General features: G+C 39.8%; 1 protein-coding gene across 1 annotated transcript in view; it reads right to left on the minus strand.

Annotated features, from left to right (window-relative positions):
• Positions 1-66: 66 nt before the first annotated feature.
• Positions 67-18,818, minus strand: part of GNS (glucosamine (N-acetyl)-6-sulfatase) — a 20,990-nt gene continuing 2,238 nt past the window's right edge. Inside the window, exons 3-13 of the mRNA XM_010561721.1 lie at positions 17,729-17,794; positions 17,238-17,336; positions 14,650-14,817; positions 10,904-10,986; positions 9,407-9,525; positions 8,737-8,840; positions 8,235-8,336; positions 6,910-7,017; positions 6,105-6,215; positions 4,040-4,200; positions 67-3,188 (exon numbers count right to left, since the gene is read on the minus strand). Of these exons, the coding sequence (XP_010560023.1) occupies positions 3,104-3,188; positions 4,040-4,200; positions 6,105-6,215; positions 6,910-7,017; positions 8,235-8,336; positions 8,737-8,840; positions 9,407-9,525; positions 10,904-10,986; positions 14,650-14,817; positions 17,238-17,336; positions 17,729-17,794 (1,206 nt within the window). The 3' untranslated portion in view covers positions 67-3,103. The remainder of the gene's footprint in view (positions 3,189-4,039; positions 4,201-6,104; positions 6,216-6,909; positions 7,018-8,234; positions 8,337-8,736; positions 8,841-9,406; positions 9,526-10,903; positions 10,987-14,649; positions 14,818-17,237; positions 17,337-17,728; positions 17,795-18,818) is intronic.

An 18,818-nucleotide genomic window follows, 5' to 3' on the forward strand; every position in this document is an offset into this window, starting at 1 on the left:
AGAGATCATTAAAATTCACAGCTCTGCTTTTGATAATAATGATCTAAAAAAATTAAAAAAAAAAAAAAAATCACATTTTACCTAAACCCAAGTCTGTACTGGTCAGGCCCTTTCGTTTAGAACTGTGTACTGGCAAGGCCCTTTCACTTAACATGAATGCCTTCAGTATCAAGGTACAGATACAGCCATGGTCAAATAGCATATGAAATGAAATATCCAGGAAGACCATTTAGTTTTAAAATCACTTGGTTGGGAATTAGGTCTGGAGAAGAGTCAAAATTCCTTCATAGTGGTTTTTTAATCATCAAGGATAATTAACACTATTCATTCAAGGTTGTAAAAATACTCAGAATTAACTGCTTTGTGGAAATAGACACCAGACAAGTAACAAACTCCTCTAAAAGCCATGGAAGGCAGGCAGCTCTTGGGTCCTGTTCTCCCTTCAGCTACATGCTTTTGCTGAACAGTTCTTACAACTTCATCAAAAGTGGGAGTGAAGCAGGTATCTTCCTGAAGCACTGTTCTGGTTAAGTAAGGACTAATTTAATTCTGAATTTCACTTTAATACACCATTTACTACCCATGACAGATGTCAGGTATGGTGTGGTTCTCTGACCAAGAGGGTGTAAGTTACTGAGCCTCCTTACAAAATGCTTTACAGGTGCATGCAGATAGCAAGTGTTAATTTGTGTAAAACATCTGGTCACACTGACTGAACAATCTGTATCAATTCACTCATCTTTCATGTTAGTTATTAGGCAAAAAGTAAATCATTCAAAGAAAGTTTCCTTTTTATGGCTTAAGATCACTTTAAAAAAAGATAGTGTTAGACATCTGTACCATAACAAAGTTTTTTGTATTAAGCAGCAATGTAACACACATTACTTGCACTGAAACTTAAATAGAAACTTGACATATGATGTAGATTTGATAGAACTGTTGAGGGTTTGATGTGCAGCAATCCATGTATTTCACTCTAGCCTCCACACAGCTACCAAGAAGAAGTTTAAACAAAGAACAAGTCTAAGTTGCTAGAATTATCTGAGCAAAACACTAGATAAATGAACTCTAGGTTTAGCTCAGTGTGCAAGAAAATGCTTGAGAGCATGAAAACAACTTTGGTTTTGTTTTTAAAGACAAAACAGAATCTGAAGGATATTGATGGGCAATACTAAGGCTTGAGAAACAAAAACCAGGATAAAGCTACAGTTGTAGCGGAAAAAAAAACCCCAAACAGTCCTGAGTATTTGAAAGTAAGTAGTTTGAATATCCCAAAACCTCTGCATTTATACAGATGCTTCAGTGGAAGTTAGTTACCTTTCAAGCAATTTTTCTTCTCCAAATATTTGGTCGCTCTAGAGATTTGAAACAATGAGTTAGATTTGAGACAAAAGCTCTGTAAAATCTAACCTGTAGACCACCACAGAAGTTTGCAACTCTAAGCTACATGAAGGACAACTTCTGTGCTTCAGAATTAAAAGCCAAGGAAGTTCAACTTATCTTTCTGTAGCATTGCCTGCATCCAGTTTGTGGATCTGTGCCCTGGGGCATGTACCTTCACAGTTTTGAAAGGGTCATACTTTGTCGCCTACTCAATGATTACTTAGTAGAAGGTTTTACATGACAGAAGTTGAAATCATCATGCTCTCTATTTGGGTAAAAGATCTGAAGTAACTAACTGAAAACTAAACAGTTGTGCCACAGTTTGTTTGACAAGGGAACGATTATCTCACCTGGATAACACAGCTGATTTGCACACAAGCAACATGAACTTGTCTTGCAAGAGACACAATTCAGTGCTTCTAGAAGGTGTTTTGCCAATGAATATGTAGAAGTTACATGCTCATGCAAGTTTGGGTGTTCTTCAAGATTTAGAAAGATACTCAAGTTTGGGTGCAAGTGACAGCTGCATTTCAGACCAGGTTAAAAAGACAACATCACCCTTCCAAAGGGGAACCAAGTGGTAACATCTGCAGTCAGGCCTCTGACATGCAGTCCTTTGGTGCGAAGGCCACTTACTGCAGGTTCTGAATAATTATGTCTCAGTCAAAAAGCAACACTATGAAGCACTTAAACTGCCTAAAATAGCCCTCTTAGCCTAACTTTAGCAAGCAATGATTTATTTATTTTTAGCTAGTTTGCTTTCAAAATAATTTACCTTCAAGAATCTAATCAACATGTTAGATAATTCAAGACATTTGGAGGTTAGAGACAGATCAACTCTACCATGGTGCCCTGGTTTGGTTTTTTTGTGGATTTTTTTTCCTTAGTATTACTTCTGTTCACATGTTAAAACAGTCTTAATAGTTAGCTGAAAACACAGGCACGCTTATTTGAATACTTGTTAGTCTCAACACTCTTTCGTTTAACTCACTAGGAAGCCTATATTAAGCCCTAAGAATTTTTTCAGTAGTACATAGTAACCCATTCTAGCATTTCAAACTAGAAGGAGGTTGAAATTACATTCTTGTCTGCAAGCTACCAAAGCTGTCCTACAAAATTCATTGGTTTCATCTGAAGTGGTCTCATTGAAAGAGAGTATTTAGCGTATGGATTTTAATTCTGCATAAGACACTTGCTAGTCAGATCCTACAGTTTTGACTAATGCCTTCCTACACTGTTTTGGGCTGGTTTGCTATTGCCATTAACAGCTTTGAGCTTGATACAGGAAACCTATAATTAACTGTAGCTTTTAAGAAAGTCTGTGACACTGAATATGGGTGAGCATTACTGTGCAATAGCACCTGCCTATCTAACCTGACTCAAATATGCATTTATTGATTTTTAGAACAAAATAAACTGTTCAGATTCATAGGCATAGATTCACCTCTGTGCCTGTGATAGGAAAAGGTACTTGAAAGACAAAGGTGGTAATCAACTCTCTGAGCAAGACAGATTAGCTGTGTCTAACGATTTAGAGTTACAGTTCAGCTGTAAAAATATACATATTGCACAAGGCAACCAGCTAAAGACAAGGGTTTTTCTTCCAAACAGGGTTGGAATAGCCCATTAAAAGTCTTCCAGCTGTGATCCACAAGAGTTAGAGACAGACCTGCTGCAGTCACTGGAGAAACTGGTCAGAAGGAGATACTGCAAGAGGCTCTTAAGTGCCTTTCAAGGACTGTGCAGAAAACCTCCGAGCCCGGACACCGTGATTGCTGAACATGAGCCTCGGGTCAAACCTGTACCTATAGAAAGCAACAGAGTCTGTGTGAGCTACCATTAATCCACAGTGACCAACGCTTCTAGAAATAACTTATTTCTAGAGCAGCTCTGGTACAAGGCTACATGAATAGCTGCTTTCTTAACAGGATGCAGTAGGGACAATATCTCAACATATTGCAACAGATTAATTACAACGACATGCAACTAAGGAGTTGGTAGTCTACAAAGAAAGAAATACTAGCCATGACATACCAACAGCATACTGGCATGTATAACATTAAGCATTCAGGAGATGCATTCTAACAGAAAGCTTTGCTGCCTCAAATTACAAACTTATGTAGCACAACTGTAAAGACATTTTAAATAGCTGTTAAAAAAGCTTCGGTCCAAATGATTACCAACTGAATTTTGAGGTAAGAAGTCCTATTTGCTTACAACAGCTGACTAACCCGTACAGCTTAGGTCCCGCAGGAAGTGTTCTTTGCTAACAGCATCTCCAGGAACAATCAGAGCAAGTCTTTGGAAAATGCTCGCCTACAGAAACATGCAGTGCTTTTCCTTATTTGCAGGCAAAGCTGAGGTCCCTTGTCTCCGACTACTCAGCACAGCTGTAAGCTTCAGCTATTCTAAGTCAACAGTGACTGACAAGATTGTAGTAGTAGTATTAATACCATCAAGTTATATTTGGTAGGTTAAATTAAAATAGAGATTAAACATGAAAAAATGGAAGCATCAAGAAAGCATCTCTATTAAACAACAGTATGTATGGCAGTAATATCACATTCCATCATAAATACCCTCTATAAAAGCTTAATTTTAAAAATACATAATAACATTTAAAAGTATTATAATAATTAATTGATTCAGTGTTTACCCAGGATCGAAGACACCTGGTGTACGGCAAGTTGCTCCTGAACAGGACTGCAGCATCATTAATCGATAGTTCATCTTTTCTAGAATTTCTTGATCAATTGTTTTAGCAATGTTATTGATCTGGTGTGGATCTGCAGTCAAGTTATACACTTCCACAAACACCTGTAGAAGAAAGTTCCTGCACTGTATTAAGTCCTAAATGCTGATTAACATTTACTGGGATTATTTGTGAAGAACACTTTATGGCAGCATATAGTCTCAAATGTTACTTTCAACTACACTGCAGCATCCCCACACAGACACTACATTTAGCCACGTGGCTAAGTGGTCAAAGACAGGACAGCATGTAGGTAAAGCTAAAGTTTTGTGATAGTACAGTATTATTGGAAAAGTTTTTACTTCCACCTAAAGTGCAGACCTGCTACAAGCAGGTTTTTTTCTAACAGATAAACAGAGCCCATCTTAGGACTGTAAGACCACAGCAAGAGGCCACGGTTAAGCTGGCTGTCTTTTTATTAATGCATCTCAAAATACACAATTTCATGAGCATCATAGCACCATTATATGTTCATCAGGTACCTCCAGCTGTCAATCTCAGACAGGTGTCTTGACTACATGTACAAAATCTGCTGAATACAAGTATGCTATAACCCCAATACAAGAAAGCTTTTTCTGTGCGTGCATGCTTTGAGAAAGTTAGTCTGGAGGATTTTAGGGCAGATTTGTTTTCTGGTACATTAAATCTCTAAACCATTCCATGGGACAAATAGGAGTCAAACATATCTCAAGAATTCAGCTGAGGTTTTGTCTGTGCTAGAGTAGGAGGCCTGATTGCAGATGATGTTGATTGAAACTGGCTGGGTTGTGTCTAACATAGATAAAGATGTATCCAGACAGACTTTGGTTGCAAGCTTTCTTGTAAGATTCACTGCAAGGTCTTAAAAGCCACATTGCTTCATCTTCCCAATACTGTTAGCCTTAATTTAGCTGACCCAGGTAAGCTGAGTGACCCAAAAATGCCACAGCCATACCTTCTTACTGGGGGGGGTGGGGGAGTGACATGAAGCATATTATCAGATCAACTTCGGAGTCTACTTTCACAAAGAAAGCTACAACACTCATTTCACTTCATCATAAATTGTCAGAAAGTAAAAAATGGAGGGCAGAGTCTGCTAATCAGCATCTTGGTCTCCTATACAGTCTTTCTTTCCATCTTACTGCAAAAAAAAACATCTTGAGGGATTTACTCCCCTGGTTTAACTGGTTCACTGTAGAGTGTCAGGAAATGTTTTGTGTGGTGGCACGATAACTGGGGATACCTGCTGTTTATGCATTTATTGCCCATCTGCTGACAAAACAGTTTATTATATTTGTGACCCAGTTGCCTCAAATCCAACACACTGTCTGGAGCAACTGCGTGCAAAGGGGCACAAGTGAAGATCAGCCCTGTAACACACCAGGTTTTTTGTGCATACAGCAGGTGCTCCGCTAATGAGATTTGAACAGTTTCTGAAGGGGGGACTTTATGTCCCTTATACCCAAACAACTTACAACTGTGAAAAAGGTCTCAACCTTATCATAACTTAAATACTTCTTTTGCCAGGCAAACAATTGAGCCATAGAAGAGAAATAATTAGCCTGGGATTCCACTTCTTCCCAAGGAAAAGACTTGCAGCTGAACATAAGAACAGCAGAGGTACAGCATAACAGAAAACATTTGTCATACAGAAGGACTCTGCCACATGGAATTAGGGTAGGACAGAGAACTGAGCCCAGCCCCAGCACAGCTCCCCATGAGGCTGTTGGGCAATAATGAAGGTGATAATCATAGTTCACGCTATTGTCCCTTCCTCACTCCTCACCCACCCCTTTTGTTTTTTTTTCTTCCCAGAACACCACCAGAGTTTTGGTCAAACATTCTCACCAGCAGATAAATACTTCACTGTTTATCCTGCGAGCAATGCTAGTCTGCTTTTCAGAGTACTTTATGGAAACCTTGAAAGCAGATAAGAGTGCAGACAGTCACTCACACGGTTGTGACATCTGCTAGTCAGACAGAGACTTACCTCCCGGTCATCAAATTCACAGTACTGCAGATCCCAGGAAGTTGACAGTGTCCTTACACAAGCATATGTGTTGTTATAGGAATCTTCACAGACACAGTCTGGGAAGCAGTGCTGTGAAGTGAGCAGTGAACAAAAACTCAGAGCAGGAAAAAAAGGATGAACTAGCTATCCTTCTTCTAGAGAGACTGTACCACCTCAAGCCAACTGCAGTTAACTGATGAACACCAGGATCTTGGTCTAACACACGCAAGTCTCCACTGGGGATTTTAAGCAAAAACTTGGCTCGTCTGAATTTGAGAAAGTGTTATGCAACTCACCACGATTAAGTGCACTTTGGGAAGCTAGTGTACATACACTGAAGAAAACAGCACAACACACTCTACTAAAGACACCACCAATGGGATGCTTTACTTAAAGCAAACCTTCTTTGATTCAGGAAGTAGCTAGTGATTTAAATAAGTCACAGGTAAGAATTGTGCAACGAGTTCATTAGAAGTTTAGAAAGAACGTGATGTCTCTGCCACCCGCTTTGACAAGCCCACACCTTCCTGTGTATTTCTCCAGCCCTGAGGCCCTACAGATTCCTGCTGAAAGGGTGACTGTGTTCTGTACAATCATATGGACACATCAGTTCTGCGTGGCTGGATGTCTCTCTCTGATTCTTAAATGCTGTACAGACATAAAGAGCTAGCTCCTGCTTACCAAGACACTGGGAGCTTACTTACAGAACCAGGCTAGTCCATACAGCAAACAGGTTTAATTCAGCAGCTGTTTTCTAATATTAACAGATCTTGGTCTTGCTTACTGTGACTCCAGGTCCTAGGCCAGGACAGGTAGGATCACTGCCATTGTATCCTTCTCCTTGGTACTCCACCAAGAAGTCCGATCTCCATGTCACATTTTTGTCTCCTGTCTAGGACAAGAGGTTAACATGACTGAGTATCCACTGCACTGCAAAACAGAAGGAACTCTCTATGCCTGGTGTAACACTAACGCTGCCCACTGCTTACAAGGCCGTTTGAGTTGTGGTCCCTAGTCTGAGTCAGTCTTAAAATAGTATTTAGCCTTAGGTTAGAATGTCTTGTGTAACTGGAAGACAAGGATCCGACTCCAAAAATATTAGTACACCTTCTTGTGAGGGTTTAAAGTACTATCTTCAATTTGTAAAGAATCATGCAATACTACCAAATAGGAGCCCCGTGGCCAGATACTACCATATTACAGACAAGATCCCTGTAACAAGGCTGTTTCTCTTTGGTTTATATCAAACTACTGCAACAGATGGAAAAAGATACCCTTGGTGTAAGAAAAGATAAACAGCTTTAAAAAGCAACAAAGTTTTAAGCTGCTCTATTTGTAGCTGCATTTTAAAAGACAGAGGGAGAGGCAAGTTTAAAGTTAATATACAGCACCATCACAGGCATATACAGCAAAACAATGAGTTTCACAGTTTTGATTCCAGAGTTTAAACTAGATGCCTTTTACCTTCTGTCTGAAGAACAGCTTAAGGTTTGGATACAAGGTTTTAAAAGCAAAGTACTGTTTTAAATCTGGATGATCTCCTACGTCCAAGTAAGCTGCCTTCAATTTATAGACTGAATTTAATTAAAACTAAAAGGATCAACTGCAAGCAGCTTTATTTAAATAGGCTTCTGCTCACTTTTTGGAAAGGTCAGGTTCACTCTATAAAACCACAGGTATTTTTCCAGAGTTTAGAAGGAAATGCTAGTTCTACTGAACATTGAGGCAAGCCAAAGATTTAAGTAAGAACAGTCTGCTCTCCTCCTATGTCTATGCTGAGAAATCCTAAGGAAAAGAGAAGGGAGGATACAAGGTGGAAACAACATACAGCCTTCAAAACAGGAATTATTACAAATGGCAGGATTAGCCAAAGGATGACATAACTTTCCATTATAAAACGACCACAAAGTTGTAGGGCTTATGAAAATACACCTGCATTTAAACAAGATGCCTACTTTTTTCACTAAGCTATGAACATCTCATGTGAAAATGACATCAAGGGACAAATCTGGGTTATGAGTCGACCTACTCTATGGAAGGAAGTAGTATTCACTTTGAAGCATAACTCCTACAAGAACTACCAGTTACTATCCCTGTGTGTCTACTTACCAACAGCGGCAACAGTGACATCCCATCCATCTGGGTCTTGTTCAAGTCATACCCTGCGATATCCAGAATAGTGGGACCCAAGTCAATATTTGCAACAAGCATCTGCAGGGTGAGGAAAACTTACTTCAGAAGACCAGAACCTAACATGTAATAATGGGACTTCTGTATTTTAAGTACTTGTAATTTTAGGTACACCTAAACACTACTTAATTTCATCTCTATAGGCTAATGGACACTGCAACATTCAAAAGCAACAGTAGGGTCTTTGGAAAGTGAGCTTCAGACTTTATTTACTTTTATAGCCTGCCATTACTTAAATTTACTGATTCAAGCAAGCAAGAGCACACAGCTTTTTAGAATGAGGTTTTTGCACTTTCTACCACTCCATATATTTCATTTCATTGATACATATATATGCAGGAGGATAAATTATTACCTAAAGTTGATAACTGTGAGACAACATTAAAAGTAAATCCATACTTTGATTTCACTTCCTTCTTACCTTGTTTGTCTGATTTGGTTTTATCCCTGGTCCTCGAACTAGCAATGGAACTTTGATATCAAACTCATACAGCTGCCGTTTGTCTATGGGCAAAGAAAACTGGCCTATACAATAGAAAAGGCAAAAAGTTAAATGGTTTCTTCTTTTACATTTTAAAGAGTCTTGTGTTACCTAATTTCCAGCAGCCAATTTTTAAAGAAGTCAGAAGGGTTCCTTAACCTGAACTACATTAACAAAGTGCAGGATAGGAACAGACAACTTCAAAGTATAAGCCATACCTTACAAAGTTTAACAGCTTAGATACTGAATTTTCAGTTGTACAATATGATAGACAGGTCTTCGACAGAATTTTACTAGTTAACTCTTTCATGGCAGCTCTTCCTACAGAACACAGAGACTGTTCTCCATTTCTGTCCTGATTTTACGTGTATCAGTATACAGCGGTAGAGATTAATGCTAAAAACCACAACCAAACAAAACCCAACCAAACAATAAAATCCCCAAACACCCCACTCTGCAACTCCAGGTTGTTTTGCAACTCAAATCAGTACTTCTTATGTCTACAGTTTTCCACAGTTGCTGTTCCCATTTTCTGGAGCAGTCATGAGGGTGAAAAGTTATGCGATTACTGAACATTTGTAGAAAATCCAGGAAGCAGTGAAAATTTTACCAGTGTGGTAGCCATTGTCTGATGTGTAAAAGATGTACGTGTTGTCCAATTCTCCATTCAGTTCCAGTTTCTTCACTAGTTTCTCTATCAGATCATCTACTGACAGCAGAGTTTGCCACCTGCACAGAAACAAAGTAATTCATATTAGAGTATGAAAAATTAAGAATAATTCTGACTGCAGGTAGGGTATTCATATTCCGCTTCAAGTCAACAGTGTATGCACTGTAAGTGAATTATTTTGCTTGCAAATTCTGAAAACAAACTTCATAGATTACTACACTGTACTTTTTGAGGCTGCAATTTAAGATAGAAGTAGACTGTTTGTCTTCAGTTCTTGTTGATTTTATTCTGTAGTGTCTGAGAAAGACGTCAAAATGCTGATTACTTCTTATCTGGAGACAGTCAAGACCAACTTTGAAGCAATGCAGTGGGAAAGAGTCAGAGTTATCTCCTGCAAGGTCACTTGCTATTATTTCTTCATATGTACTTTTTAATACTAAAATACAAGACTGCCATGAATTTAATTGTCTATGTGGGATCCTTTCTGCTTGAAAACTACATCAGCTATTTTGTATTACTCATGTAATACCAGGGTCCATTATTCCAGTGTATCTAAAGCCTTGAACAGTTATTCTTTCCTTTGTCACAGCGTTTGCCGTTGAGACAAGTGACTGCTTCTGATAAGTCAGTAACAAGCCTCCACAGACTAGTATTATGCTGAATTAACTACAGTTATTCAATTCCTGGATCCTGTCATCTCCAGGCTTAAATGAAAGATTTTGTTGCATAATTTACCTTCATGTTTTATAAAGCCAAAGCCTGAAAAAACCTTGGTTTTCCATCTCCAAAGTGACAAGCTAATGCCTGATCACCGCTCAAAACAGGGTTTACCAGTTAAAAGTTAAGCTACTGTTTTTTTCAGAGCTTTTAAAGAAAATACACCTACAGCGTAAGCAAATACTCTTCCTTTCTATTAAAAAGAGGGAACAAGCTGTACTTTCACATTATTCCCCACATCCCCTTTTACAAAAACAAATCAAGCACCCGCCTTGGCCAGTCAGGTATTCCCATGTAAAAAGACCACAGACTGAGCATCAAGGTTAATAAATCAGATTAGCTGGCAGATAAAGCAATTGCATTTGATGTACATCATGTAAGAATCTGGAATTCAAGTGAAGTAGAAGGTAAGGCCACTTTTTATGAAAACCTGTTGTGCACAGAAAGAGAAGCAGTAGAGACACCAAGCGTGGTCGGTCTTTTTTATGACAAATGATGGCAGCATTTGGGAGCAAAATATTTCTGAAGTCAATGACAAGTTTCTTTGCAGAAAGTAAACAGAAAGTCAGGTCTGCTGAGACAGATGCCAGAGAACTACTACAGGTAGCTTGACATCTACTGTCAGACTTATTACAACCCTTTTAAAAAATATACCTTTTCTTTTTTTAAAAAATAATAAAAGTTCTGAGTAGAAATCTTAAGCAATGAAAATATTCTTACCGCTTTCTATAAGCGTCATCAAGAAACTGTATTGAAGAGTTAGTCATTGGAGTCTTTGCTTGTCGAATTAACCAGTGCTTGTTCTAAAGAAAAAAAAAAGACAAAAGATTAGCATAGGAGAAAAGTACCAGCTTTTAAAACTTTCTTAGACCAATTAAAACAGAAACATTGTTTAGGGTAAAACATCCACATGATTCCTGTGAAATAGCCAGGCAATGCTATCAAATTAACCTGACTCCAGTTTTCCCTCTTGGTTCACGTAAAATCTAAGTTGCAAAAGCAGAATATATTACAGTTCCATTATGCTCAGCCCTTGGCAAGAAGAAAATAGCTGTGGATCTTTTCAAAGCAGTTCAGGGAAGAAATTTGTGAAAGGAGCTAGGGAAGGCTCTCCCAGAGATAAAAGTCTGATAGCATGAGACAGGTCTGATGAAAAAAATCTGAAGGATGGAGCAGTATTGTAAGATTGGTCTTGGTTGTCAAAGTGAGGTTCTTTTGGGACTAAGACTGGTGAGCATCCTAACACAGGCAGAGAGGTGGAAAGAAACTCCTGCATCAAAAGCAATTAGGACAACCTAATTTATGGACAGGTAACGACAAAGATCTGTAATGGTGCCACTACCAGGTTCTTGGTAGCCTATAAACAAACTCAGGGCTGGAGACTACTGAGGGGAGCAGAAACATCACTGTTTTATTGGGATTTTTTGACTCTAGAACAAGAGTGTTTCTTTAGCTGAAGTGTTATTGATTCTTCTAGCCGCATCCCCACTTTCAGAAACAGCCCCTCCCTCTCTCCCTTCAGCCATCCTTCCGAAGTAACAGAGGTGATCTAACTCATGCAAAAAGTGATACTCCCACATCCTGAAGCACCAGCCTGAAGTGGATCAGCTGCTGTACAAATACATAGGAAGGTCTGCTGTGAGCAACCTGAAGCTTAGTATTAGTGGGAGAAGAAAGTCACGTCAGTGCAGCTTTATACTTTTTCATTTAGTACGTCAGAGATGACCCACTCATTGCCCTGAGCTTGAGCCTGTATTTACTTGGTCACTCCTCTCCATAGAGCCTCTCATTAGGCAAGTTGCCTCCTGTCACAAGCGAATGACTTTGAATGGGCTCAGGCTTTAGGGACTCATAGTGAAGTGACTTGTATCTCCTGCAATTATTCGGTTCCCCTGTTTTCTGTTCTTGCCGACTGAAGGGAAGATTTTGGGCATGGAGACTGAATACCACGTCCAGTTTATTTTAATTCAGTTGTATTCAGATCTCTCTTCTACAGTAGTTGTAAAACAATTCTCTGGAGAGACACTAAGTCTATCTCAGCAAGAAAACACAGCATCATCAAGACCAAACATCTAGGACTTGTGTGTTGGTTGAGAGAGGATAAAGTAAGGAAAGACTTCGCAAACCCCATCCCCAGCTCAGCTGCAGTTCTTCAGAGAACAAAGGAGCTGGCAACGTCACCTGTGCACCAGCCACCTTTCACAAGGGGTGGGCTTAGGAGAGGCCCTCCTCCATAAGGCACAACCACACTGGTTAACTCAGGTGGATAAGTCACCTCGTGCAGCAGAATCCTCCTCCTTCCTGGAGGATTTTGTTCTTCCTACCTTTCTCTGAAGTTTCAAAAACTTCACACAGCACCTAAATGCCTCTGTGGATTTCAGTAAACTTCACACTGACTCAGAGTCCTCAAATCTGCTTCCCAGTCAGTCTCTGTCAAGCCTCTTTCACTGGTTACATATAAAGCTGTCCACCAATCCTGCTGCCTCCCTATGTCCCATTCTCAAAGAAATTTTAGGAGAGCTTGAGACACCATACCATGTCTTGCCAGCAGAATCTGAACCCAGCTGTGCTCTCAGGTTAAAGGAAAAACAGTGCATGCAAGAGAAACACCCAACATGTATCAGCTTCTCTCTCAGAACAGGTTAGATAAACCACTCATCTGGGCTACCAATAGTCCTGCTTGGGAAACCAGAGAGCTACCCATCATTTGATATAGCTCATAGCTGAGGATCCTAAGCAGAAGTTGAAGCGTGCATCACTGGACAGAGTCTCACAACAGCTTAACTCCTACTTTTCATGCAGAGATTCTGCCTAGATGGCTCCTTCCAGTACCCCTTGCCCACATACTGTATAAGGAAGCTAGGCAACATTAATTTAGGAATCAAGACTGTACAATGAAAGACTGTCTAGCAAGCATTACAACATCAATGACTTGAGGGTCTGAGCCTATGTACACGTTTATTGCTATTGCAGGAACAGTGCTTGCCCTAGAAAAAAGTGAAGCTCAAAGAAGAGTTAGGCTTCAAGACTACAACACTGCCAATTAAAGAAACATACACTGTTAATGATTGTAGCTATTGTGTCTAGGAAAGAAGAGTAATGCTAGTCTGTTCCTATTGTGAAATCTAGCAAAACTGCTATATCCACAAATATTAACTACCAAACATTAAGTAAGTCTGTCATTTTGCTTCGTGTTACATAGGCACATGCAGAGCTTTTGCTTCTGCTCCACATAAGGGAGCTCCCACACTGTATTTTTTGGCTAGCTGCTGACATTGCTGGTCAAGTTATTCTGGCTCACTATTTTAAAAGCATTCATTTATTACAGTAATGGACTCTGAGATGAAGTTAGGGATCCTTTCATGGAGGAAAAAAGCCCCAGCTTGATTACCACTCCCTGATTTGAAACTTAACAGGTTGGGCTAAAGCGTTTGCTACTGCCTGCAGCCCTTTCCTCCCCTTTCATTCATGTTTTTATATCACACTGATAAGCACATGGCCATTTTGCAAGCTACAATCCTCAGCTAAGACAAGTTTCACCCTGTACTACATGAGTCACAGTGACCTTAGAAGCGGTATCACTGGGCTCCAGATAGGCATTTAGGTGACGTTATCTCTTAAGATTAGGAGCAAATCTTGAAGTGAATCAGTTGAACACTGAACAGTAGTGAGGTCTGTATTTTAAGCTAATTGAATCAAAAATACAAGACTTTTCTAAGTCAAGTATTTCACCAGATTAACTGTTTGTGACTTTCACTTTCACTTATTGGCAAAGTAAGTCACAGCAGATTAGCCTGAGCTAGACCATATTTGGCCAAGTTTACCAGCAGTGGAAGGTACCGCCCTGTCACAAGGATGTCTGCGAGTTTGTAACATTAGGCTCCGCAATTCTGGTTACAGGTTATTTCAGCAAATGAAAGGCAAGTTCTCAAAGTCCTTAGTGACCCTGGGCCCTGTGGTTCATGATTCCACAAAGTCCTCTGGTTAGTCTGATATGCTCGTCACCTAGGGGCAGCTTGGCCATGAGCTTAAGGAATGGACCACCCACCCACACGAGCAGATGTGCTCAGGAAGACAGGGCTCTCGTCATTCTTCACCCGAGCCTTTGTGTCACACACTGCCTATGTGTTCTCCTGAACATACTGAGAGCAAGGAAAGAACATTTTAAGAGCTTCAGAACAGTCTGGAAATTGGACACAGAATTAACATTTTCCCATTTATCAATGATAATTCCATTGTACTGCCTTATCATTTTTGCCACTACATTTTTTTGTTTAAAAGATATTGGTATGCAAATATCTCAAAGTCACAACAAACATATTTTACCCTGAAAGGCTGATTAACATAACTAAATAACCACTAGCCATGGTACTAGCCTATTCTTCTCACTGTTTAAACTTAACATGCAGGTCGGGGTCATTGCCTACAGCTCTCACAAGCTAGTCAGTTCTTGCTAGTTAGCTTACCTTTCCATGAATATTAAAATTGCTGTTCCTTGGTGCACTGACATTCTGAAAGCTCTTCTTATACTGTGGAGCAGCTGTCCAAGGGGAGTGTGGTGCTGGGGTTGAGATCATCATAAAGAAAGGTTCAAAATTAGATTTATACTCCAAGAAGTCCAATGACATGTTGGCCTGTGAACAGTTTCATTGGAGAAGAAAAGTCATACCTCCAAAGGAAAACAGCAAGTATTTGAAAGATCCAAACTAGACATGCATAACTTATTTAGAGCTCAGTAGTACTGGGAACATTTAAACTATTTCAGAAACCTATTGCTTGTTCATCTACAAGTGTCCAGAACAGCAGCTCATGATAAAAAAAATCCCAAGTATTCACATTAAACAAATCATTTGTCCCACATCTCTGAACAGGTATCTACTTGAGACCTTTGCGTTTAGACCTGGTAAGCTCACCAAAAGTTTGTGCCTATTCCAAATATCAACAAAATCCACCTAAACTCAGTTTTCATAAAGTAAAATCGGAGCTTTCTTTAACACAGTCTGAGTCTTTCTGAGGCTGTCAGATGCCATCTCTCCTGCCTGACAGATGTCATTTAGCAGTCTCACTTGTCTTCAGAAATAGCAATAGCTCTGAAAATATTTTTCAGCCCCACTGGTTATAGCATATGCTCATTCTGTAGCAAGCTCCTAGTTTATAAGGGGTGCCACATTTCTGCTGGCAAAGCCAGAAGCTCTAGTGAAGGACAGTGCCAAACTCCACTCACTCACTCACTCCACTTTCATTTTCATTTCAGCCTATACACAATTTCAAGTAGCAAGGTAGAGGAGATGGAGAGTTCCATTTTGGCCTTCCCTTGGTCAGCCTCTGAATTAAAGCTTCAAAGGTATTACTCACAGATGAGTGCTCCGCTATTCAAATCTCGCAATATTTTCCCTTCCTGCCCAATTAGTATACCCCATTTTGGATATCCTTTTCTTTCTCTAGAAGAAAGAATACATCAGGAATTCCCTCCTCTTCCTTCCTCTTAACTCATACATTTAAGCAAGTAGGGCTGGACTTCAGTTGTATGACAACAGAGTTGAGAGGATAAGAACAGTGTGGAGTTCAAAAACCTGGTTCAGAAACCAGCACGATGTAGGCAAATTCACAGAGTTAGTCAACTTAGATTTTGTTAGGAGCTTAAACTGCAACATGTCAGGACTGCAGCAGACAGATCCAGGTGTTCCAATTCTTAATACCAGACTTAAAAGTACCCAGATGTCCTTACTCAGGACAAGAAAGTTTGTGCATCACATCAAGCAACACAGGAACTCTGCATAAGCAATTTACTCCTGTGCACTGCCCATCGAGCAAATGAAACTCAAACACTAGCTCTGAAATGCTGAATACATATTTGTTAACTACAGGCAGAAGGTAGAATGCAACACACTGAAAATCAGAATACACTGCTGTATCAATAGGTAACACACTGCAAATAAGAGGTTTATGCAGCAGTGACCTGTTGGTCAAAGTGCTTACAAGCTACTGAAGGATCAGCAAAGACCGGTACAATGCCAGTAATAGGATAGTCTCACTTCTGGCTTATCAATTCCAATCTAGCTTTAGATGGTGTAAATCTAAATTTAATCAGACAGCTGTTCAGTACCCTGAGAAACATCAATCATATCTGTTCCTAGTAAGCAGCTGACAATGTTCAAGAACCCACTGGAACGAAACTCATTAGGGTCTCAGTGGCAGAGTACAGACTGACTGCACGAGGAGACTTCTCAGAGAAGAATTTTCCCGAGTGCTACACGTGAGCTCCCAGCGCTACCAACTCATAACTTGACATGCTGTTACAGTGTAAGACTCCAGCTTGGTGAGTGGGGAGAACACTCCCCTTCCCCATCCCCCCAAACCTCCAAGCTAAAACTGTTTGCTAAACAGGTCCTCAAGAGAGCTAAAGTAACTCTTCCAACTTTAAGTATTTGATATCTTTGTTACCTGTCTTTACCTTAAGAGGGCAAAGAGGCTAAAAACTCCCCTGGTCAGCTACACATTTTGCACAGTGCATATATTGCCCTCTCACAATGTGGAGGGCTGATTAGCCTTTGATATTTCCAAGTTATCAGTTTGATGTAGTTAGAGATTACAAGACACTAATGCATCATAATATCTAACAAACAAAACACAGTGTAAAGTTATATTTAACTTCCCACTGAAATCTTGGCCCAGTTAATCTGTTACAGAAGTTGTGTATTGTAATGAAACACATCCTTCTGTGAAGTAATTTAAGTTATTGCCTACCTGCATTATGTTCCTCATGCACCGTAGCAGCCAGTATTAACCTCTCAGTGAGCTACTGGCTAGCAAACGGGCAGTTGCAATCCCTTTCCTCTCCACAGCTCATACACACAAACTTCTCATTTCTAAATATACCCAGAATCTTGCTCTGCTGATTAATGCCCACCCACCATCACGACAGCACAATCATGTATTTACGAACTAAGACAGCCGAACAAATTATCACCCCCACCCTTCCCCAAGCCCCCAGCATGAGGCATTATCTGGTCATAAGCAGCTTCTGTAACACAGGTGTTGCAAAATTTCTTACCAGTACATCTGTCAGATAATCTACACTGTAGTTCTCACCATGCCTTCGTGCTTTGCCATTTACTGAAAGAGTATAGTTGTAGTACTTTGAATTTTTTTCCTGCGAAAAAGAAAAAGTGCATATTTATACAAAGCAACATGTACATTGGTTACTTGAAATAATCAAAACGAGCTGCCAACAAGCATCTGCCAAATAGGTTATAAGCATTTGTCATAAGGACACTGCAAGAATTCTCAGAACTGCTCTCAAACAACAAAACTTATTTCAGTGCTATCTCACACTGCTTTGGCTTTACAAGTCAGGGTCTTCCCCAGGAGTAGCCTTTGTGAAAGCCAAGGGTCTGATGTGTAATAGAGGAAAAAATGGAAGAAAATTTGCATTAAGTTGTTAGATGCTCTTTGCCTGCTCTTTCATGACCAGCAAAGTTAGAACACGAGTTGGACTATGAAGCAACCGAAATTAAGTATTCAAAAAAAAGAATGGTCACATACCAAAGCATACCAAAAACTCCATCCAGGAGGGACATGACCTACTCCTCCTGCATCCTCTGCTCCGTACTGAAAAAAGACAGACCATGACTCACAGTTTCAATTATGATGAACAAAAGCTAGAAATTATGTTTCATATTCATGTGCTTTGTTCAACACTAGTCAGAAACCACATTAAGCCAAATTCAATTTCAGAATGGAAAAAACCCAAATATATATGCATATAAAAACACATATATAGCCTGTTAAAGAAACCAGGGTTAAATAACTAGAAAGACAGTAACCGAAAGCTTAGCATTCATCAACAAAATTTAAATCTTATTCCCTGTTCTACTCCACACACAAAAATATGCGGAGATCCTGGAGAACATACAGTAAGTACCTCATCAGGTAATGAGGGGGGATCAAAACACACACACGTGACAAGACACTCTTAGGCTTTAGTGATAACAGTTCACAAGACACTAAAGAAAATTTCAAACAGACCAACAGCTTCCATCATCCTCCCCCAGAAGGGGGAATGAACTTCAAGCAATGCTAGCCTCTTGTCACCTCAGTGTCAAATAATCTACAACAACTAGCCTTTAAGCCAGCAAAAAAAGGAAAGTAGCTGCTGAATCAGTGCCAAACTCAAAACAGAGTGTGCCTCAGAGCAACACAATGGGTTTTCTCAGGGATGCCCTCTCCCATCTACATGGCCCGCCTAACTGCAGGGACAGGAGACTATGCTGAGTCAAGGGATGCTCAGAGGAAGCTAGGTAAATTTCCCTTCCCCTAGCTGCCTCAGTAATATCAGCAGAAACAAATTTGTGCCTGGCTACAAAAATTCACATTCCATTATTCTATTATACCACCAACATTTTCCACCAAGAGACACAAGGAAAATAATGCTGTTAAGGATCTTGTAACTCATCTAGCTCCAAATACGATTTCATCACACAAGAGGAACACCTGATCTTAGAGCTTTCAGCACTGACCTTTATGTCTTACCATAAATAAACTACTACAAACCGCAGCTTAGTTAAAAACAGAAAAAAGCAAAAGCACACTGTCCTGGTTTCAGCTGGGATAGAGTTAATTGTCTTCCCAGTAG

Source organism: Haliaeetus leucocephalus, unplaced genomic scaffold, assembly GCF_000737465.1.
Source record: "Haliaeetus leucocephalus isolate CR32 unplaced genomic scaffold, Haliaeetus_leucocephalus-4.0 Scaffold151, whole genome shotgun sequence".
NCBI classification, from domain to species: Eukaryota; Metazoa; Chordata; class Aves; order Accipitriformes; family Accipitridae; genus Haliaeetus; species Haliaeetus leucocephalus.